The sequence below is a fragment of the Phoenix dactylifera genome, chromosome 2 (genome assembly GCF_009389715.1).
Source record: "Phoenix dactylifera cultivar Barhee BC4 chromosome 2, palm_55x_up_171113_PBpolish2nd_filt_p, whole genome shotgun sequence".
Lineage (NCBI taxonomy): Eukaryota > Viridiplantae > Streptophyta > Magnoliopsida > Arecales > Arecaceae > Phoenix > Phoenix dactylifera.
In genome coordinates, this window is record NC_052393.1 from 7,671,152 (window position 1) to 7,694,261 (window position 23,110).

At 42.5% G+C, this 23,110-nt stretch overlaps 1 protein-coding gene across 1 annotated transcript in view; it reads left to right on the forward strand.

Annotated features, from left to right (window-relative positions):
- The window catches only part of LOC103710780, a 61,156-nt gene that overhangs the window by 4,723 nt on the left and 33,323 nt on the right, over positions 1-23,110 (forward strand). The window contains exons 9-18 of the mRNA XM_039119581.1: positions 3,080-3,161; positions 4,648-4,934; positions 5,045-5,158; positions 7,984-8,234; positions 9,293-9,535; positions 9,657-9,812; positions 17,305-17,442; positions 17,570-17,812; positions 17,946-18,073; positions 22,389-22,512. Of these exons, the coding sequence (XP_038975509.1) occupies positions 3,080-3,161; positions 4,648-4,934; positions 5,045-5,158; positions 7,984-8,234; positions 9,293-9,535; positions 9,657-9,812; positions 17,305-17,442; positions 17,570-17,812; positions 17,946-18,073; positions 22,389-22,512 (1,766 nt within the window). The remainder of the gene's footprint in view (positions 1-3,079; positions 3,162-4,647; positions 4,935-5,044; positions 5,159-7,983; positions 8,235-9,292; positions 9,536-9,656; positions 9,813-17,304; positions 17,443-17,569; positions 17,813-17,945; positions 18,074-22,388; positions 22,513-23,110) is intronic.

Sequence of the window (23,110 nt, forward strand, 5' to 3'; positions counted from 1 at the left end):
GAACCGGTATCGGTAAGCATACTGGTCGCCTACTAGACCGGTTTGAGATTGGTTCGTACTGGAACCGGTCCGGTACGAACCAGTCTTTTGTTTATGTATATATATATTTTGGTTCACAGATGCGCGCGGAAAAAGAAATTTTTTTTTGGTTCACGTCCGCGTGCGGAAAAATAATTTTTTTTTGGTTCACGTTTGCGCGCGGACGCGCCAGGGCTGGGAACCGCCGCGCAAACGCGCCAGGGCTGGGAACCGCGTGCGGGGCGGTTCCCAGCCCGGGGAATCGCGCTCGTGCGCGGCGGAATCGCGCCGCATGCAGAAACACGCGGAGCGGGAAACCGCGCCCGGGCGTGCGGGCGCTCTGCCACCACAGCGCGCGCACGCTGTGATTTAAAATTCACAGCGCACGCGCTGTGAATTAAAAAAAATCGGTACCTGTGCGAACCGGTGTGCAGCCGATACGCATACGTACCGGTCGGTACCGGCTCGAAAACAGTTGGAACCAGTTTCCATGCTGTCCGAATACCGGTTCCAGACCGAACCGGTCCGTACCGGGCCGAATCGGCCCGTACGGTCTGGTTTGGCAGACCATGGTTTAAAGACATGTTAATCTATGCGTTGCAAGGTTTGCATCTCTTTATCAATAATGTGGATTCTTGGTTCATTTAATTAAACAAATGTCTCCCCTCAAAATGTATGGTTAAAACCCAAACATTTGGTCCCCCCCCTCCCTCCAAATAAAAATTCTTAGACATCTTAATTATTGCAATCTTAGTTAATAGTGATGATTCTTAAGTAGACCGCCCATTATCAAATCAATAGTTTGTGGATCAAATCCTATCGTTAAAGTTGCGGTTCAGTTCTCTCTCTCTATTAGGTTTTTTTATTGTTTGCTATTTTGTTTTTCTCATTTATTTATTTGATCTCTACCTTTTCTTTCTTTCTTTTCTGGCTTCTTTGTGTTTGCCCCCTACCTGAATCTTTTTGGTGATAGTGCCAACTAGCCTAAGCTAGGAATTCTTGCATAACTAGTAGGACTGCAGGAGGATTGCTGTTATTTTTATTGTTATAATCTTCATAAATCCATTCCCGGGTCGTCTATCCAACTTTATTTTAATGGGATAGGGCTGGTTATTGTTAATGAGTTATCTGTACTAGATCTGGCACGTACAATGTTGCAAGAGCGTGTACTACTTTGAGCATTCATCTGATTTACTTTTTGTAATATTCATGTAAATTTTTCTGTTCAGAGCTTTAGAATTTAAGCCTTTGGCATGATTAACTTATTCCCTGTTCATTTCTTCGCTTACGAATATCTCAGTTATTCCTCAATTATATTAGCTAGATTAGCAGTGGATTAGTAGGTGCCCAGGTTTTGGGAGGTGGATTAAAAGTTTTGGAGAATCCCTTTTTTTTGTGGGTTGTGGTTGGGGAGGGGGGGGTGCCCCCCCAATGCTGCCTCTATTTTAAAAATTTGGCCTATGCTGTCGCATATGTCGCTGCATATCCATAGGTGGCCCCTGGACTGCACATCACAGGCCATATGCGCCCCCTTTATATGCTGGGCTGCATATGATGGCCACATATTTGGTCCACGGGCCTAATGTGTAGAATGTCTTTTCGAGTTTCGACATATTGTACCTTAGGTACTATATGTTTTGTCACTGTTGTTTACAAAGTTTAAACTTTGTTCTAGAACCATGTTATATGCCACTTTTGTTTATGAAGTTATTACTTTAAAGTCTAAACTTTGTTCTAGACTTCTAACAATGCTTTTTGCAACTTATGGCTTACTTTTTCTTGCAAGTTTGAGCACGGTCTATACTTCATAGGATGATATTGTCATTTTATTGGGTTACATATGCTATGTTAGAAGATGCACTCAAATAAATGTGAATGTGCATTCTTAATTCTTATTTCTGACTTTACTGATTTATTTCTAATTTTTACCATCTGTAGATATTTATGTCTTTTATTTAACTAATATTTTAAAAATACAATCTATATGTAGTTTGCACATGCACCTGCATACTGCATATATTCTATACAATTTCATGGCTGCATGCGGACCGCTTTTGCATTTAGAACATTATTCATTCTAAATTGTGGTTGGTATTTATTTTGGTTTTTTGCTGCCTAAGCTGCTCAAGGCACCATTCCTTGGCTTTGCTATTTTGGTGCGGTTAAGCAAGATGAAACATCTTCATGTTCTTAATGCTCTCTCTCTCTCTCTCTCTCTGTCTCCACTCCGCTTTTCTCTCTATTCACTCCAGACTGAGGCTATTCTTAGAGAACCATTGTCACAGTTAAAATGCTATATAAGTTGGTAGAAACATGATTTCTGCTGAATGTGCCGGGCATATGGAGTTTAATCCTTAACTAACTAGATATGGTTGTTTTGGTCATTTGCTTTTCCCAGCCCTCGTTTCTTTTGGTTTTTCTTTTACCACCTCCTTCCTGAAGTCATGTGCATCTGTGCTATGCTTTTTCTTTTTCCATTCACCACAACGTACTTGATAGCTAGGTTTTAATTTATATGCATTTCATACTCAATATAAGATATATGTAGTTTTTCTTGCTTCATCTTGACTTACATTGGTACACTTGCCATGTTATTGTTCTTGTCATGTTTCATGTTGATCAATATGTTTCATGCTTCCTCTGACTCTAGATCACCACTTGACGTTGTGACAATTTCATTAATTTTAGCTATCTCTAGTAATTGCTTTTGAATGCTGTGTTTTGCTAGTCATATGAAGTTTTTTTTATTTATTCTTGTAATATCATTATTCACTGTTGTGTATATAATGCGAAGCCGAAGCTTAATTTCATTCCTATTAAATTAAATACTTGTATATGTTGTTCTCTTTCGGAAAATCGGAGTCCTTATCGTAAATAACAGCAATTTTCTTGAATTGAAGTTTCGGTTTTCTTTTTTTTGTTAGTGTTAGTTGTCTCATCTTGATTAATTGGCTTCTTTTATGGAACTTCTTAGCAATATATTACATTTTGTGCTTTTTAGATTTTGTATGGGTTATGAATATGTACATTTTTTTTAATTTAAGTTTGTTTCTTGTTGCAGGTGTAAAAAGTGTTTATAATTCAAAAACAATTCAGGGTGCATCAAAGTTTTTTTGCAGTTATTCTCGTCAATTGAAAGTGAGGTAAAATATCAGTGCTACTTTTCTTAGTAATGACATTTGGCCAGTTATACATAAAGAAAGCATGCTCTGCTTAATGAGTGTGACGCTAGAATAGTGTAGCATAATTTGGAGTTGGCAGGTTACTACTGTTTTCTGTACATTTTTTGCACCATCTTTTTATGTGTTAGCCCTTTGTATCATATGGACAAGGATTTAAATATTGAGGTATGGGGCATATTAATGGCCACCTTGTGTCCTATGTGCTGTGCTGCCCATCATAACGACAGAGAGTATAGACCAGTAGCTTTGGTACAGCCGATAAGCACTTCATATGGCCTATATTGGCCTTCAAATTGGTTTTTGCCTTTTTGCTTATTTTTTATTAATTTGATGCTGTATTTTTTAGAGATATGTGAAGTGTATGAATTGTAAATGCCCTTGTCATCCTTTTTGATGCATGCTGAAGTTTCTTTTTGTTACTAATTTATTACATAACTCCACATAACTTGCAATTAAAAACACATTGAAAATCTATATGAATGCATTAACAATTAGTGTAAATAGGTTGCTGGACATCATTGAATTAATAAATGAGACCTAAGATTATCAAGATACAAGATGAAATAGTCTACTAATAGCATTGATTTGACAAGCAAACAAAGAAAGAATACATTCTAGAAGTTTTCCTAAATAAGTTTCAACACATGGATTACCTTTCAATTATATGTTTACCAAGGCATATGTAAGATTTGATATTTTGACCATTATTACTTTTTCTATCATGAGATGGCTCATTGGCATGTTATTGTATTTTTTTATTTTGCTCCTCCAAAAAATGCAAGTTCACAACTCTTACTGCTTTTTTCATATTTTGACTGACCAAAGGGAAATACACTTGTTTCTGAAAATGTCTAGAAAGTCTAACATTTCCCTGGTCAATGCTGCAAGAAACTAACTGGCACTACAACAGGGAATGGCTTCGTAAAAGTTACTGATATATGCATTGGATCAGATTATTGAATACTAGATAATTAGTCATGTGATGTTTTGGGATATCCTACAATCACATGGCGGTAAAATTGCTATTTGCTCATTTTAACGTGAGATGGGTTTCCACTTTATGAGTTTAACCTGTTATTGCAATGATCGGAGTGTGTTCATGCAGCGGCGGCTCTGCAACTCAGCTGATTACTGGGTGGTTGGTGTGGACCAACCATGTTTATATATTTACTTGCATGGAACACCCATGCCTTAAGCCAAGTGCAATTATTCTTGACCACTCCTGATTTAACAATATGGTTATTTGTCCATGCAAGGGAGATAATGATTTTTCCTGCACATGAATTGCATTTCTTGCAGCATCTACTTGCTGTTGTAATCCTCTCATTATAGAAAAAAAGCAACTATGGCTTTGTTGAAGTGTTTTAGAGGTTCTGCACTTGTCTGTGTATGGTATTTTGTAATATATGCAAGCATTACTGCTCATATTTCTTTCATCTTATTGCAGTGATCGTGCAACATTGGTTTGGAGCTTAGCTGCTGTTACTAGACAAGAGGCTTTTGGTCGAGCTGGATTGATGGCTCTCGCCTCTTGTATTGCTTCTGCTGCTTGTCATTCTTATACAGATAATGTGAATGAAGTACATCATAGTGTAGATGGTCCTCTGGAGGTAGATCAAAAAAAATCTGCTCAAGAAGATCTTTTGCCCTGCAGTCCTGCAGATATATTGGATGTTCTAGGAATTATTATTGAGAGAAGTAAACAACATTTTAATCCCAATTATCGTCTAAAAGGTCTCTGATATATCTAGTAAGATATTGGTATTATTTATGTTTAAATAATTAGTATTGTCCTTAACGTAGAGAAAACTGATTTCTAGTCTTTAAAATGTGATTGTGTTCAGTTTGTGAGCAGGTTTTAAAAGCTACCTTGTCCCTGATAAGCATTACTGAGGTCCCACTTGATCTGCTTTTGCACTTTCTTTCAACAGTTCCTCGGGAATTTACTGATCATGCTGGTATGCATTTCATGTAGACCTGAAATAGTTAATATCTGCTTTTGAGATCTGGATCTTTTACTAATTCAATGTTTTATAATTTCTTCTTTCTGTTTTCTGGGATTGAGTATGTTGGTTTGTCTTTATGGTTTTTTTGATATTTGCTTTGTCTACAGCCGGCATTTTAAGATCTTGTTGTTTTCTTGATTTTATATTAACACAACTATGGAATTCATTGACATTTTTCTTTTCTCAAATGTAAATCCCAACTATGATATTAACTTTTTGCTATGAATGGTCATGCAAGACAAATTCAACTCTAGGCCATCATTGGAGCATCTCCATATATATCTATCCAAGATTTTCTTGGTAAACTTGCAGTGCTATCTGCTTCCATGCTTGCTTCTTTAACACATATTTTTAGCTATGAAGCACAGGCACATATATGGGATATGGATAGACACGGTACAGATATATGCTGATACGATGGCTGCTAGAAAAGGATACAATGGCTATTAGAAAAGGATACGATACATATAGAATATGTCAAGAAATATGTGCACATGTATTTATGTGTGTATATGTATGTATATGTATGTATAAAATATATAACTACATGCATCAAGGAATGTTGAACCGGCCTGTACCGGCCGTTCAGCCCGTACTGAACCGGTATTGGCGCCGACCGGGTCTGTTCGGCCACAGAAAACGGCTCCGGCCTTGAATCGGCCGGTACAAAGCCGAATCGGACTGGTTCTGTCCGATTCGGCTAGGACTCCGTGCGAACCGGCACCGAGTCCGATTCGATCTGTGGCATTTAATGCCACAGCTGTGGCTGGCTGTGGCATGTAATGCCATGGCGCGCTGCGCGCGCATCTTGTGCTTGCGTGCTATGTGGCCTTTTTGGCCACAACGCGCGTCTTTTTGGCTGGTTTGGTACCGGTTCGACGATCCTTGACATGCATACATATGTATACACATACATATGTATCATGATACGCCGTACTAGCTCAAATCGGACGGTACAGGGCGTACTGTACCGTAATGGTATCGGTACGGATGGTGTACCGACACTCGGTACGCCAAAAAAAATTTATACCGTACTGTACCGACATTGTGCTAGTATGGCACCGGTACGGGGTCTGGTACCGAGACGACGAACCTTGATATGTATGTATATAAAAATGCGTCCACAAAGTATAGTAGGCTATCAAAATAACATAGTCCATAGTTTATATGGTAGGATTAGCTTTTACAAGCTCATTGTTTAGTCATTATTCTATAGATCACAATCCATACTTTATGTTTCTAATGTCATAGACTACAAAATTGACTCTCCCTCATTGCTGGAGGTATTGGAGAAATATCAAAAGTGTAGCCGGAAAGTATCCAGATTATTCTTTTAATTTTGAAAAATATAATACTTCAAAAAAGTACAAGACACGTACCTAAGAAGAATTCCACAAGTATTGGTGTTTGATATGGATAAGATACAGACAAGGCATGTGATTTGAAGTATCCATGCTTCCTCAATTTATAATGTTGGATATTTATAATTTTTTAGCATGTTCATTTTTTTTTATCATATTGGAAGTGGTATTGGGCTGATACCATATATGTGCAGTTCGATGTTAATGGCCCTTAATTAATTGGTTTTGAGTCCAGCTTAAATGGTGTAACAGTTTATAAATAATATGTTTGGCTCATTGGCATTTTGGTTGTTCTGCGCTTAGTGGAATAGCTCATTTCTAGCATTCATTGTCATGATTTCTCTACTCGTTTTTGGCTTCTTTTAATATACATCAAATCTGTAGCTGTGAGCTAATATTTGCTTGATCTTTGAGCCAATAAGGCATTTAGAGTTTCTTGTGACCCAAGTTTATTGTATCGATCGGTATCATATGAAGCACACCATACCATACTAGTATGCAGTCTCATACCATACTGACACTCAGTACGCCTCGTCGTCTCGTACCATACCATGTGCTAACACCGTAATAGGATGATACCGGTATGGGGTCCGCTACCTAGAGGGTGAGCCTTGTTTGTGACAAAAATTGAAATCAAGAATCATTCAGTAGTGATAGAGTAATCCTAGGGACAATAACACATTTTAGATGGGCCTTGATTATTTCTGTCGCATAATTTTTGGTTTTGCCAAGTCTGAAAACAATTCCAGCCTTCTCTTCCTTTGATGTTTGTAAAGTGTACGTTATAGATCTCTATGGGGCATCTTTTATCTTTTGCTTTGGCCATGCAAATGCAGCCATGAAGAGAAGACATTGTTGGTGTGCTGCAAAGCTTGGATTCGCTTTGTAAGCATAAAAAAGTTGAGCATTTGAAGGTTTTTTGCCTTTCTTCACCATTACTATGATATGTGGGCTATATTTTGGTAGAAACTATATTGGCTATTACAATTGTTCAAGAGGTTGGAAATTTTAGCATTGTAGACACTATGTTGGCTAGAAACTATTGCAAGGAGCACTCCTCAGAAACTATTAATTTGTAAAATCATCGACTATATTGGTTAGCAGTTGTGTCTGGATGATCTTGAAGTGGATTTGCCTTGTCTATCTCGAGATCTTGATGTCATAATCTATGTCAACGCCTGCATTTGCATGAATGTTGTCTATATTTCCAATAAGTGACCGTTCTTCTGTTTTTGATGAGGTAACTTTTCCTTTGGCTCAAACTTGTAATCTGGATGCATTTATTCAAAGATCCGTATTTCTTTCTTCATTAATTTCATAATCTATCTTATATTATGACATGTATATGTAATGTATGATATCTGATTTGTAACATATATTTATTTATTATTTGACATGCACGTTTTGGGCTTCCAGGACCATTAAGAAGAATGGTGCAACAATGGCTTACTCAGACTAATGATAAACATTCTGTTGATAGTGAAATACATGTTCTGAAGAATCTCATCAGTTTTCCTACAAGTTTCATAAAACACAAACAGTCTCCTGGAACCTTGGTTTCTTTTGATGATGAGGATGTAAATGCATGGGGAGCTGAAGCACGGAGGTGGGCAAGGATACTTCTCCTTGTAATCACGAAGGAGCAACAACTGGAACCAATACTGATGGTCGGTCTTGTTCTCAACATTTACATGATTATTGTGGTGCCTTTTATTTACTTCTCTATTGCGATCTTATTGTGTTTATTGAATCTACTTGCTTTTCATACGTTGGCAAGACGAGCACCTTATGGCCTAGGTGTTAGAAATTTAAAAAGTTGTAGCTAAGCCTTTATTTTTTACTTCTCTTTGATAATATGTTAGCTAGCATGTTATTTGATTGCCTAATGACTTAATTTAGTTTTGTAACAGATTTTGTATTACTTTTATAGTTCTACTCTTTTGTTTGGGAAAAGCTTAAATCTATATTTTTAGCTTTGTTCGTTAGAGGAATGGAGTAATTGATGACGTTCAGGCTTGAATAATCAATGGCATTTATGTTTGGTGACATTTAGTTTGAGTAGGTCGGTGTGGGCTAAGCTTTCATGACGCAGACCAGGCCATGGTGGAGCTCAAAACTTTTGAGGCTTGTCTCTGGCACATGTGTCACCATAAATTATAATTCAAAAGCTCGCTTACTTTTACATAAGCTTTGAAGTGTAAAAGCATTGATGATTGAATACACCTTATACTTAGTTACTCTTTTTACACAAATTTATAGTTTTGTAGCAACACTTTTGGATGCCAGTTCTTTATTGCTTCTAAAATAAAAGTCAAAATGTTGCTTTCCTTTCCATGTTTACCTTTCTTACTTCTGAATTTCATCAATGTCCTCCTTATAATGATTGATCTCATGGCATTAGTTGATCAAGCATTCTATATTGCCCCAGGTGAACCAAGATTTGCCCATCGTGCACTTCATGACACATTCTAGTAGTATATATTTGTTGCCAAAGTCCCAAGTTTCCCAACGTTTGAATATATGTTCAAAATTTGATGAGTTATGAGTTGCTGATTATTATCTTATTTTTATGGACCTCTGCATTTTCTTTTTTGTGCATCTAAGCCTTAGAATCCTCATGTGAATTTCGTTAAAAGATGTTGGCCTTTAGGTTTTTCATGTTGTCATTAGGTTAACACCAATGAGGCATATGGAGGTATTAATTTTTGTGCTTTTGTCTTTACAGTTTCTCCGTAGTTTTGGCAGCAGCCTTTGCAAACAAGATCCTAATATGGAATGGGTTCCCATTAAGCTTCTTATTCTTATTCTCAACCTGGTTGATGAGTTTCAAATTGTAAGGAAGAAATTGACCTGCTATACTGAAGCTAAGTCTGAAACAGAATCTGACATGAAAAATATATTGCATTATGAATCTCCTCTGGTAACCTTGTTTGGGGAAAAATCTACCAAGTTGTTTCTCATTCTTTTGGTAAATGCCAATGCCCCTCTTTTTTTTCTCTTAATTTTATTTTGTATAACAATAATATAAAGTGATTAAAGGGTTTAGAAATGCGGTATGATAAAATAATACATTTATATTGTTATTATAGGAAGAACTGTTGTCCTTTTCCAAATTAATGTCCCAAGTATTCTGGTCAATATCTGTGGTGAAAGATACACAGTTACCTTCTTCTGTCAAAGGAAAGCTTGGCGGGCCAAGTCAACGGCGATTGGCTTCTCTTACAACTTCTGCTGTGCTGCAAGCGGTAAGAGTTGAAACATGGTAGCTGATTATTTACTCAGATGATTTAATAGCTTGATAGAATGATTACATCTGTTTATTTTCCTAGTTAAGACCCTTATATTGGAGCATTACAAAGAGATAGTTTAGTTCCTTTCCTGGTTTTATGCTAGTTTTGGCATTCTAAAGATAGTATCACAGTAGGATATCAGGAAACATTAAATATGCTGATATCGTCATTTATGCTTTAAGGTTATGTAAATCATTCTTGAATGTATGTTTAAAGCCTAATTTGGTATAGTTCTGACGCTTTCTTGTGTGAACCATAAAATTCTGTTAGTTTACTATATTACATAAACATGTGATAAAACAACGTAGTATGATACCATAGTTTTGTTGTTCATATACTTTGATATTAGTTGCTTGGAAATAATACTCCTGGGTCTTTTACATTGATATGACTTATCATATTGCAGCATTTGAGTTCCTTATCTACAGTGATATGACTTATCATATTGCAGTATTTGAGTTTCTTATCTAGAACCTTGTTAATTCTTGCACGTTTATTTAAGTGATTTTTGGTTTCCCTTTAATCACCTAAAGTTGGTCTTAAATTATCGATAACATTTTTATGAACTGGATTGTTTTTCCAATGATTTTCTATTCCATGGTTGCATTTATACACGGATCCACTAACTATTGTCATCTAGGGTTGATGTGCTTAGGTTGAATCAAGGTATGTTGAGCTGGGTCTGAACTCTGAACCCCTAAGTAACACCCGTAATCCCACATTTTTCCCCTTTCTCATCTATTCTTCTCTTAACTACTCTTTACCATTTGAGCTTTTCTACATGAAATTCAATCACCTATGCAAAATCCTTTATAATTATATAGAAAAGTAAAAATAATCATGTTCTTTGTGTTTTGTGGTGGCTTTTTAGATACTTATTTCCATTTGTTGCTGGAAATTGGACCCGGGGGCCGTCACGAAGCCAGGGGAAGGAGGGGCTCCGCCGCAGGGACGGTGGATGACCGTGCGCCGGCTGGTGGCGTCCTCCTGGAGGGGTGCAAGTCCGCCGTAGGAGCGGTGGTCGATGGCGTGCCGGCGGGTGGCGTCCTCCTGGGAGGCGTAAGTCCTGCAAGAAAATCGGTGGCCGGGCTCTCCGGCGCCGGCCCTCCGATGCTTAAGTCAGAGGGGGGCTTAACTTTGAAAAAGAGAGAGGGATTGTATGTAGAAGTCCGAAAAAATCTCCTTGGGAGGAAGAGGCCTCTTTCCTTTTAGAGGGAGAAGCTCCCCTTTTATAGGGAGAGTGGCAGGGTTACCTGTGATGTGACTGGGCGAATTAATGGGTTACCGTCACTGTCAGGGAGCTGTCACGATTGATCGGACCCGTTGGGGTGGTTGAACCGCCGGCCGTGGTGGGCCTGGGGTCCGTAGATGACAAGTGCATTGATTGCTGAGTGAACCGGTGGTCAGAAAGAGCCATACGCTTTGATGGTTCAGTGATCCGGAGATCATCTTGAGCCGTGTTCATTTAATGACTGAGTGCATCGGAGGCCTGAGGGTGTGCCGAATGCCTGCGGAGATCTTGTGCCTTAATGACTTGGGAATGGTGGCAGATTGAAGTGGAGTCATATATTTAGTTGTCAGATCCTTTGGAGGGTTAGGCGGAGATTGGATATTTGGCTAAGGCATGGGCTCGGCGGGGTTGCCTTTCTGGTCGGCGCTCTCTGGTCTCGGCCTTCTGGCCTCGGCTCTCTGGTCTCGGCTCTCTGGTCTCGGCCTTCTGTGCTCGGCCTTAGTCATATATTTAGTTGTCAGATCCTTTGGAGGGTTAGGCGGAGATTGGATATTTGGCTAAGGCATGGGCTCGGCGGGGTTGCCTTTCTGGTCGGCGCTCTCTGGTCTCGGCCTTCTGGCCTCGGCTCTCTAGTCTCGGCTCTCTGGTCTCGGCCTTCTGTGCTCGGCCTTCTGTGCTCGGCCTTCTGTGCTCGGCAGCCTTCTGTGCTCGGCCTTCTGTGCTCGGCAGCCTTCTGTGCTCGGCCTTCTGTGCTCGGCTCGGCCTATGAACTCGATCACTTAGATGAGCTCGAGAGCGGAAGAGCCCGATCACTGGATGAGCTCGAGAGCGGAAGAGCCCGATCACTTGGATGAGCTCGAGAGCGGAAGAGCCCGATCACTTGGATGAGCTCGAGAGCGGACGGATTTGGGTGCTATAATTGCATTTGTGGGGTGGTCCATTTTTCCACCAACACTACCCCCCGACTTCCGAGTTCGAGCTGCCTTTTGGCTCGGACGAAGAAAGTAGTCCAGTCGTCAATCATCCTGCAATATAGCCAAATATATATGGAGATGTGCGTGCCAAGCAGGATGTACCTTTCATGCAGTTAGAGTTATAGTGCTTTAGGTCGACTCAGCGGCCTTCTTTGGCTTGTAGTCAACTCAGCAGGGTGCCCCCACTCAGATCGGGGCGTGTTGTCGTAGGAGGCGTCGAATGGCGTTGAAAGGCATCGAATGGCGTTGAATGTCGTCGAGTGGCGTCGAAGTGTCGTCGAATGGCGTCGAAGTGTCGTCGAATGGCGTCGAATGGCGTCGAAGTGTCGTCGAATGTCGTCGAATGTCGTCGAATGGCGTCGAATCGGCGTCCCGAGCTTAGCTAGAGCATCATTGGAGACGCATACAGGAGACGGACTTCGTCCGCTGGCGATCGTGCGCCCTATTCGGGGCGACGTTGGTCGTTTTTTGGATTCTCCGACCTGAAAATAGATAAAATATTGAAATTATTTGAAGCCAAAGTGGCGTCCTGTACCTTTTGGAGATATTTTGATGGCTTCCGAGCTTCGAAGTCCCTTAGGACTTAGCTTGGCACTAGCTTTCTTTGGCTCGATTTTCTGGGGGAGGTGTTCTGCATTCGGGCTTCTGAGCTCGGGCTTCGGAGCTTGGCAGCCTTCTGAGCTCGGCGGCCTTTGGTGCTCGGCCTTCTGAGCTCGGCGGCCTTCGGAGCTCGGCCTTCTGAGCTCGGCGGCCTTCTGAGCTCGGCAGCCTTCTGGACCATGAAAGGATTTAGCTTCATAGTACTTTCTTGGGGTAGAATCTCCTATGAATCTAGCCAGAGGAGCGCTCATCCTTTGGAAGGCAGACAAAATAAGGTATCAGCCGAGCTTTCATGATGTACTAAAATCCTTTTTTGAAACCTTGCAATGATGAGGGAAATAGCTACAGCGTCGTCATAAAGAGGGCTCAACACCCTTTTGGTCTTCATCAGAAAAGGAGATGTGACTTTCACAGAGCACGGATGCTTTGAGGAAGCTCTTTTTTCCGAGCTCGGAGCTTCTGGTGCCTCTAGTTGCCCGCCCTCTGATGGTATTGATGATGCCCGTGAGAGGTCAGTTGTCATTCTGCTCCTTATGCGGCACTGGATTTTGTTCCTCGGGCTCTCTCCTGTAGGCATGATCACGGACAAAATAACTCAACCGACCTCGGCGGACAAGTGCCTCGATCCCATCACGAAGCTCGTAGCAATCCTCCGTATCATGGCCGCGATCTCGGTGGAAGCGGCAGTACTTTTTCGAGTGCTTCCGCGACTCTGTCGGACGCATTCTCAATGGAGGTCGGAGGTAGCCCCGACCCTCAATCTCCATGAGAATTTCTGCTCGGGTGGATGTGAGAGGAGTGTACGTCTGAAATTTTTGGAGGGGAGACCCCGGGCGAGCTAGGCTCTTAGGCCAAGGAGGCTCTTTCTCATGCCAGGGGAATCTGCTACTTGGCTGGGAGTGCTCCTGGTGCTTCTTCTGCATCTTGGCAGGTTGTTCGGCTTCCTCCCGCCGAGAGGCCATGGCTTCCTCAGCCTTGGCGTACTTGCGAGCTCGGGCCAACATTTCGGTGAGGTCCGCAGGGAAGTTCTTCTCGATAGAGAAGAGGAACCTGTAAGACCGGGCTCCCGTCTTTAGTGCCGACATGGCGATTGACTGGTCCAGCTCCCGGATTTCCCATGTTGCGGCAGTAAACCGATCCAAGTACTCCTTGAAGGACTCTCCCTCCTCTTGTTTGATGTCAAGGAGGGAGTCCGACGTCCGCCGCTGGGGCTGGCTAGCGGCAAAATTACTGGCAAACTGCCTGCCGAGCTGCTCAAAGGAGGAGACAGTACTCGGCTTCAGCCCGGTGAACCAAAGCCGGGCCGGTCCTCGGAGCGTTGCTGGAAAGGCTTTGCACATCATGGCCTCCGAGGCTCCTTGTAGGGCCATTAAGACCCGATAACTTTCCAGGTGGTCAAGGGGGTCGGCCCTGCCGTTGTAAGGCTCCACCTGGGGCATCTTGAACCGCGGCGGGACTGGTTCGTCATCAATTTGCTGGGAGAAGGGGGACTTTGTGGTGAACTCAAAGTCACCATCACGTCCCGGTTTCCTTCCATGGAGTGCCTGGATCTGGCGCTCCAGCTCCTCGACCTTCTTGTCGAGTTCATCATTCTGGGGGATCGCTGCAGCGGTCCGTTCTGGTACAAGTTGCCCTGGAACTGACTCGGCCTCTGAGGGTTGGGGCCAGCCACCAGGGCCTCTAGCTGGGTGTTCTCTCCAGAGGGAGGCCTGGACTTGAGAGTCCTGACCTCGAAAGGGAAGTCCGCTTTTAGGAGGCTCCGGTTGAACTAGGGCCGGAGGGGGCGGTACCGTCGGGGCGCCCCTAGGTTGCAAGCCTTGGACAACGGTAGCCAAGGCCTGCACCTGTTGCACCAGGGCATGAAACTGCTCCGGTCGAACTTGAGGCGCTGACTCGGCCGGAGGTGGTGAGTTTCGAATGGAACGTTCTGGACTTGGTGGAGGACGTCGGGAGGCGTTGGAAGCCCCTTTGCTTCTTAGCTTCATGGCAGCGAACTCGGTCCCTTCCTCTAGCGCCAACTGTTGCTGGAAATTGGACCCGGGGGCCGTCACGAAGCCAGGGGAAGGAGGGGCTCCGCCGCAGGGACGGTGGATGACCGTGCGCCGGCTGGTGGCGTCCTCCTGGAGGGGTGCAAGTCCGCCGTAGGAGCGGTGGTCGATGGCGTGCCGGCGGGTGGCGTCCTCCTGGGAGGCGTAAGTCCTGCAAGAAAATCGGTGGCCGGGCTCCCCGGCGCCGGCCCTCCGATGCTTAAGTCAGAGGGGGGCTTAACTTTGAAAAAGAGAGAGGGATTGTATGTAGAAGTCCGAAAAAATCTCCTTGGGAGGAAGAGGCCTCTTTCCTTTTAGAGGGAGAAGCTCCCCTTTTATAGGGAGAGTGGCAGGGTTACCTGTGATGTGACTGGGCGAATTAATGGGTTACCGTCACTGTCAGGGAGCTGTCACGATTGATCGGACCCGTTGGGGTGGTTGAACCGCCGGCCGTGGTGGGCCTGGGGTCCGTAGATGACAAGTGCATTGATTGCTGAGTGAACCGGTGGTCAGAAAGAGCCATACGCTTTGATGGTTCAGTGATCCGGAGATCATCTTGAGCCGTGTTCATTTAATGACTGAGTGCATCGGAGGCCTGAGGGTGTGCCGAATGCCTGCGGAGATCTTGTGCCTTAATGACTTGGGAATGGTGGCAGATTGAAGTGGAGTCATATATTTAGTTGTCAGATCCTTTGGAGGGTTAGGCGGAGATTGGATATTTGGCTAAGGCATGGGCTCGGCGGGGTTGCCTTTCTGGTCGGCGCTCTCTGGTCTCGGCCTTCTGGCCTCGGCTCTCTGGTCTCGGCTCTCTGGTCTCGGCCTTCTGTGCTCGGCCTTAGTCATATATTTAGTTGTCAGATCCTTTGGAGGGTTAGGCGGAGATTGGATATTTGGCTAAGGCATGGGCTCGGCGGGGTTGCCTTTCTGGTCGGCGCTCTCTGGTCTCGGCCTTCTGGCCTCGGCTCTCTAGTCTCGGCTCTCTGGTCTCGGCCTTCTGTGCTCGGCCTTCTGTGCTCGGCCTTCTGTGCTGGGCAGCCTTCTGTGCTCGGCCTTCTGTGCTCGGCAGCCTTCTGTGCTCGGCCTTCTGTGCTCGGCTCGGCCTATGAACTCGATCACTTAGATGAGCTCGAGAGCGGAAGAGCTCGATCACTTGGATGAGCTCGAGAGCGGAAGAGCCCGATCACTTGATGAGCTCGAGAGCGGAAGAGCCCGATCACTTGGATGAGCTCGAGAGCGGAAGAGCCCGATCACTTGATGAGCTCGAGAGCGGAAGAGCCCGATCACTTGGATGAGCTCGAGAGCGGACGGATTTGGGTGCTATAATTGCATTTGTGGGGTGGTCCATTTTTCCACCAACACCATTGATCTAGTCAAGCGAGGTTTTCCAGAACACATTTTTAGTGTTTCCTTATAAGTTAAACTGCATCCTTAACCTTGATCTTTTTAAGGCCACACTGCATATGTCTATAGTCTAAAGTCTAAACCAAGGTCCGCCGTACCGGTACCGGTCGGCGTACCGGTGGCGGCCCGGACCGGTACGAAACCGGTCCGAACCGGTCCCGTACCGGTTCTTCAACAATAAACTACCGGTACTGGATTTCACGCTGATCCGGTACCGGTCCCAGGCCGGACCGGTACGTACCGGCCCGTACCGGCCGGTACGGACCGGTACGGCAGATCATGGTCTAAACCATTGTTGGCCATACAACTCCGAGCCAACAATTCTAGGCATACTGAACTGACGAGGGACCGGGACGCCTTGTCAACCTGGGAAATAGGCCAAACCCCCCTCCTCCCCCTTGTACTACATCTTTGGTAAGCATCCCCCTCTCCCTTCCCCCCCTCTCTCTCTCGCTCTGCTAGGATTAGGGTTAGGGTTTTTCGTGGCCCTCTGGCTTCCTCCCTCCCCCTCTTTCTCTCACTCTACTAGGGTTAGGATTAGGGTTTAACCCTCGACCCTCCTTTCCTGCCTCTCTCTCTCTCTCTCTCTCTCTCTCTCTCTCTTTCTCCATTTCTTTCCCTCTTCCCCACCCTCTCCCTGTTTTTGGTATGCTCCAATTCAGCACGGTACGGACCTATACCATACTGAACTAGTCCTGGCTACGACCTCCGGTACTGGTTCGGCTACTCTAAACAATCCTGAATTGTCCATGGCCTACTCTCACATTCTTCTGTGCACTCAATGTGATATTCCTTGTAATGTAGCCGCATTGCTCTAGACATGATTCCTTTTATGCAGGTTATAAGGGCATTTCTTCTTTATGTAAGTGCCCAGCATGATTTGTTGGTACTGAAGGTAACATATCTAATTAATGTTTAAGATCAGAGTGGACAGCTTATCCGTTTCTCTTGTTGAAGTTTGTGGTTCAGTCAACTTTATGGTGTAGTTGGTTATGGTGACATCCAAATGAACCTATGTAGCATTACTCTCAAATGATTGTGTTAACTCTTCTATCGATGGTTTGGTTTTCTTGTTTATACTTTTTACAGCGCAATGCCTTTTCATCGAGCCTCTTTCAATTAGTCATGTATCAGTGGTCATTTTGTTTTTTGATATGTACATAATGTATCTAGATGCTGTGTTAAAGTTCTGTCTTCTTTGTTTCTGTGAACAGGTTTTGTCAATGAGGGCTGTTGCCTGTGTCTCATCATGGTGTAATCAGCTAATTAAAGATCGTTCCCTTGATTCTGCATTTACTTTCTTGTGGGATTTCTCTTGGAAAGTTATTAAGTCTCCTGCATATGATTCCGAGGCATGTTCAAGTGCATATGAAACATTTGTTCAATATCAACATATAATTATCATTTTGATTTCTCCCCCTTCTCTTGGATAATGTGTTAGCTGATAATAGTGATCTTTAATTTTTCACTTTGTCCCAGAGTGGAGCAGAAATTCGTTTAGCAGCATATGAAGCATTAGCATGTGTCTTGAAAGCATTGTCTACCTATTTTAATACTTCGTGTTTAGATTTTGTTATGGCATATAATGAATCACATTTTTCAAGTGAGGAAGTCAAACCTTTGTTAGATCTTCTGGTTCTTTGCTTCTTGCACAATATCAATGATCTGCTTGCTATTGGAGTTTTGGCACGAAGTCGACGAGCAGTTCTAATGAACTGGAAGGTGAAAATGTTCTATAATAGTTTGTTTTTTTGATCTCCATTTAGAAGCATGTTTTGCTTAGATCTTGTCCAATCATTTAGAAAAACATGTGCTGTATGTTACATGGAAGTTAACATGCTATTGATTTTGCTAGTGGCATTGTCTAGATTCTCTGCTGTCCGTTCCTTACATAGTCACTGAAAAGGGAGTTTATCTAAAGGATGCATATCCTTTATTTTCAGTTTCAACTCTCCGAAGTATTTTTTTTGATATTGTTGAAAGGTAATGAATCCACTATGCTGTTTAAAATATTTCTGCAAATTGTTATTCTTATGTGTAAATTATCAGATATAATTGCAAAGATCCTGAGAAGTTAAGATTGGAATATTTTCTTTTGCATGATGTCACATTGCTCTATTTCTCATACAAGACGAAATGCATGTAATCTTCTATGTACCATGCGGTCACCAAAAGTTAACTTAATAATGCAAAATTCAATCAGAACTTATGTCTAGCTTAAGCTGGACGACACGTAGACATCTCTAGAAGAGTCTTCTAGCTGAAAGTCCGATTGTTGTGGATTGAAATAGGAAGTAATAGATGGGATAGGCAGCTAGAAGAAGGACATGAACCTAAAGGGATCATGGGTATTGTTATAAGCATTATACCAGTTTTTTTTTTTTGAGTTTGAACACTGGTTTAAAAATGTATTTTATGTTGTGGGCCTAATTTCTAGATTAAATTCTACTCAGACAAGTTTGACAAGGAAGCCTAGGTAGTAATTTAGTTGAGCATGTGGAATCTGAATTGGCTGGATTGCTAAAATCTTAAATGACTGGATTGGGTCATACAAGGATTGCATGTTTTGGCGTTTTGATCCATATGTGATGCATATGTTCTAGATATATCAAAACCCTTGATCCATATGTGATGCATTTATATTTCGGTCGAAAAGAATAAACATGTGCTTCAGTTAAACAGAATAAACTTGTGCTTCGATTATTTTCTTATGGACCCTACCCAGCCCGATAATCCAATTAGGGCTTCACTTGTCAGTCATGTACCTTAAAAAATAAAAGTGAAATAGGGCCAAGGAGAGGATCTATTTGGTTGGGCATCTAAATATGGTGAGAAAGATAGCAGAGAAAATTAAAGTGGAAGAAAATATGATAAATCCTAAAGATGCTTTCTGCTCCACTTTCCTCTTTAACTATTTTCTTTTTTGCTTTCTCTTAACCATGAACTGCATGACCTTCCTAATCATTCAAACCAAGCCTTTGCTAGCCCATGGCCCATTATACTACCACCCCTATTTCAGGGGCATAATACTTGATTTAATTGTCTTTGTTTTGGGAACCGGATAGACCTGACCTGTTTATAATTGGGTTCATTTGATATAATCCAACATATTTATTTTGTGTCGGCTCGGATGGGTTGGTGGGTCTGGGTTAGAAATTGCCCACTCTAGCTCGTATTGACCAGTTGTTTGGTTGATTTTTTATAAGTTTATCTTCTCCAAATTTTGATTCTATTGCATCTGCTTCCAAATTTGGTTGCACGATATACCTTGGTAGCAACATATCCTGAACATCTCCATTTTTCCTGTTCACAATCATTACTACATCTAAACATGATCTTTACTTAGCTCAATAGTAGCTTCTTGGATAACTTGAGTAGCTTCTTGGATAACATGAAGCATAAAGAAAGGAGTCCCGAGTATTTTTGTAAGTAGCCATCCACGGTTTTCACTATTAATATTTTGATAGCTATGTTACTTGTGCGCTCCTTTTAAGTTGTTTGGAAGTGTCAATACTTTTGGACACCTGGACATGACATGACACTACACGGCTCGACACTCCAATTTGAAGTTTCCTGTTTTTGTCAACAAGAAGTTCTGATGCTTGGCACCTTTTTTGGAGTGTAATGTAGGGGTACTCGTAGTTTTAAGTTTTGGACACTTTTAGTAAATATGTATCCTTAAATTTTTCTAGACACTTTAACAAAGGTGTCCTCGAGTTCTTCTAGACATTGCAAGCGAAGTGTCCTAACATTTTAATTTAAATTTACCAAGATTATATAGACACTTTAAGTGGAATATCATTATATTTTATATATAAATATGTTATAGTTAGCTATGAATTTAAGTATCTCGACACATCTTAAGTAAATGCAGCAAATAAATTAAATAACTTGCAAACTCATGGCTATTCCATTAATATATTTGTTAAATAGCATCTACTAATTTCAAAGTTTGCTATTTTTGTATCAGACCCTGTACCAGTACCATTCTATTATATTGTCGATACACAGTACAATACGGACAAGGTGTACGAGTGTTGGTTTGATACGAGATTGCGTATTGGTTTGGTATCGGTACGATATGATACCAACCAATATGGTAAACCTCAACTAATTCTAAGTTCTTTTTTTTTGAATAAGCATTAAAATCAAGATATGCCGAACCGGTGCCGGTAGGCGTACCGGTTTGGTACTGGTCGAATCGGTATTGAACCGGCAACAGCGCGGGCGCGCTGTGGACAAAATGCCACTCTGTGGCATTTAAAAAATTGCCACAGAGTGGCATTAAAAAAATTGCCACAGAGTGGCATTAAAAAAAAGTGCCATAGAGTGGCATTAAAAGAAAATGCCACAGAGCCATTTATCCGAAGCGTCCGGTTCGCACCGGTACAAAGCGGTACCGGACTTGTATCGGTCCGGTTCGCACCGGTACGCCCTCCATATCGCTCAGTTCCGGCCCCATAGAGACCGAAACCGTTTTTCATTGTCGTACCATACCGGTCAGGGACCGGACCCTACACGCCGGTTTGCACACCATGATTAAAACTAATGATTTCTGAATCGAGCCGAATCGGCCGGTTCAGCCCGAACCGAGCCGGCCCGGTCTCTGACCGGGTTCGCTCTCCATTGGAAAACGGTTCTGGCCTTGTTGGGGCCGGAACCTGATTGGATGTGGCCAAAACCGGTTGGAACTGACCGAAAATTAACAAAATCAGATGGTTCTGTCCGGTTTGAATCGGTATCGAACTGTACCGATCGCCGATCGGTACGGATCTCGATACCGGATTGATCGGTACGGGTCTCGTTACTGGTTCGACGATTGACTAAAACACACAAACACACTACATAGATGTCCATATGTATGTACACAAGGACACGCGTATGTATGGATGCCATGTCCCTATGCCTAGATCTTTGGAGGATGTCATGTCTGATGCTTGAGGACACTTAGACACATGGCATCCAAGTGTCAGATAATACTGTTTGATAGACCTTTCTCTAGGTGGCAGGTAGTTAGCTTACTGGTAGCATTTGTTTCGTCATTACAGGAGGCAGGTGAGTGACAGTATCCTTACTGAAAATTCAATTTGCTTAACATAAATTCAATTTATCCACCATAAATTCAGACTTAAACATTCAGACTTAAACAGGCAAATTCAATTTGCTTAACCATAAATTCCATTGGTATTATGCTGCTTATTATGGATCTATCCTACTAAATCACTCGTTCACTTGTTAACATTTATCCACCATCTCGTAGTTTTGTCTGCTTCATGTTAGAGCCTCTACTATCAAATATGAGAAGAAAAAGTTATCCTTCCAATACAATCCTCTTACCTTAGAGGTGGAATGTGTGGAAATGACATAGCTAGGTCTTCTAGGAATGGTTAATCAGATGATGCATACACTCTTTAACATGCTTGCCTAAAAAACATATCTGTTCTTGCGGACTATATGCTCTAAAATTTACAGAATTAAAAAACTAAGCAAATACCCCACCTTATTAGTAGTGCCCGTGGTATGCTGAACCGGCCTGTACCAGCCGGTTTAGCACGTACCGTATCGGTCCGGTTCAGTCGTGGAAACCGGTGCAAGGCCCGTAGATGCCGAACCCAGCCAGAGCTGGAGAAGAAGAAGAGAAGGAGAGAGCGAGCGGGAGAGGGAGGGAGGGAGGAGAGGCTTCCGCTGCCTGCGGAGGGCCGACGGGGGGCGGCGGAGCCCGCGGGGGCAAGCGATTTGCCGATTTCACTTAAAAATTTCTAATTTCTTTTTGCGGCTGCGGCCTCGGCCTCCGCTGCGCCTCCTCAGCCTTTACCGACCCCCTGTGGCCCTCCGTGGGCTCCCACCCTCCCTCCCCTGCTCACTCTCTCTTTCTCTTCTTCCCCGGCTTCGGCTGGGCGCACCCGTTTCCGCGAGGAAGAGCTGGCTGGCTCCCGGTATCGAGCTGGAACCATACCGGTCTGGTAGGCAACTGGTACATCTATCGGTACCGGTACGACGTACCTTGGTAGTGCCTGTAACCAACGAGGGAAACAAGTTAATGTTGGTTCTTCAATATAATGTTTAACCTTACTATGGATGTTCTTATATTTTTTTTTTCCATATTGAATTTAAATTTGCATGAAAAATTATGACCTTTTAGGTGGCAACTGAAGGTATAGTTTGAATGCATTTTCATGTTCCATGTTTAAATTAATGCTACTCGTAAAAAAATATCTGCTGCTTTTCAGTTTTGCAATTCTTATATTTAGTGAAGAACTAATTCGCTGAATCATTGTTATTTTATTTGCATTTTCAGCCTTGAGAATGCTGGTGAAAGTTCTGTATTGTCCATGTTGAGATCTGTAAGGTTGGTTTTGGGGCTTTTATGCTGTGGTAGAATATCTTCAGTATTTTCTTCGTGTTCTGGAGTTACTTGTCAGGTTTATTTCGTATCTCTTCCTTCTAAATTATGCACCAGATTATTCACATACGTCATGGGGTTTTGCAAGTTGTGTAGTGTGTACTAGTGAACGCTACAAAGAAGATAATCTTCTACGGAGCATAATATTTTTTTGCACACATTTAGAATAAACTATACTTCTCATATACATACACTGTTTTAAATATAATAGTATAAGGTATATGCATGTATACTCCACAACTATACACTGAATTCCTTTTAAAACTTTTGATGAATCATTACTTGAGTTTTGTCCCAACAAAACTGTAGTCTTAATGAAGTTATGGAGGGATGAGGGTAGAAAAAGCATGATGCCTAAATAGCAACTGTATTGGTGTGTGAAACAATATCTTTATTTGCAGTCATTTAGGAGCATGAATTTAAGGGTCGGTTGACATGGCACAGCATGAAACAATACTTAGTGGACCATTGCCACACCAGCAAATGATATTGTCACAGTACCGGCCACGTGCAGTACTTGGCATGCGACATGTTGACTGGTCCAGTTTATGCCTAACACTGACACTGCTTGGCATGTCATGGTATTTACTGCATTAGTAGTAGAGTGGCATGTCACT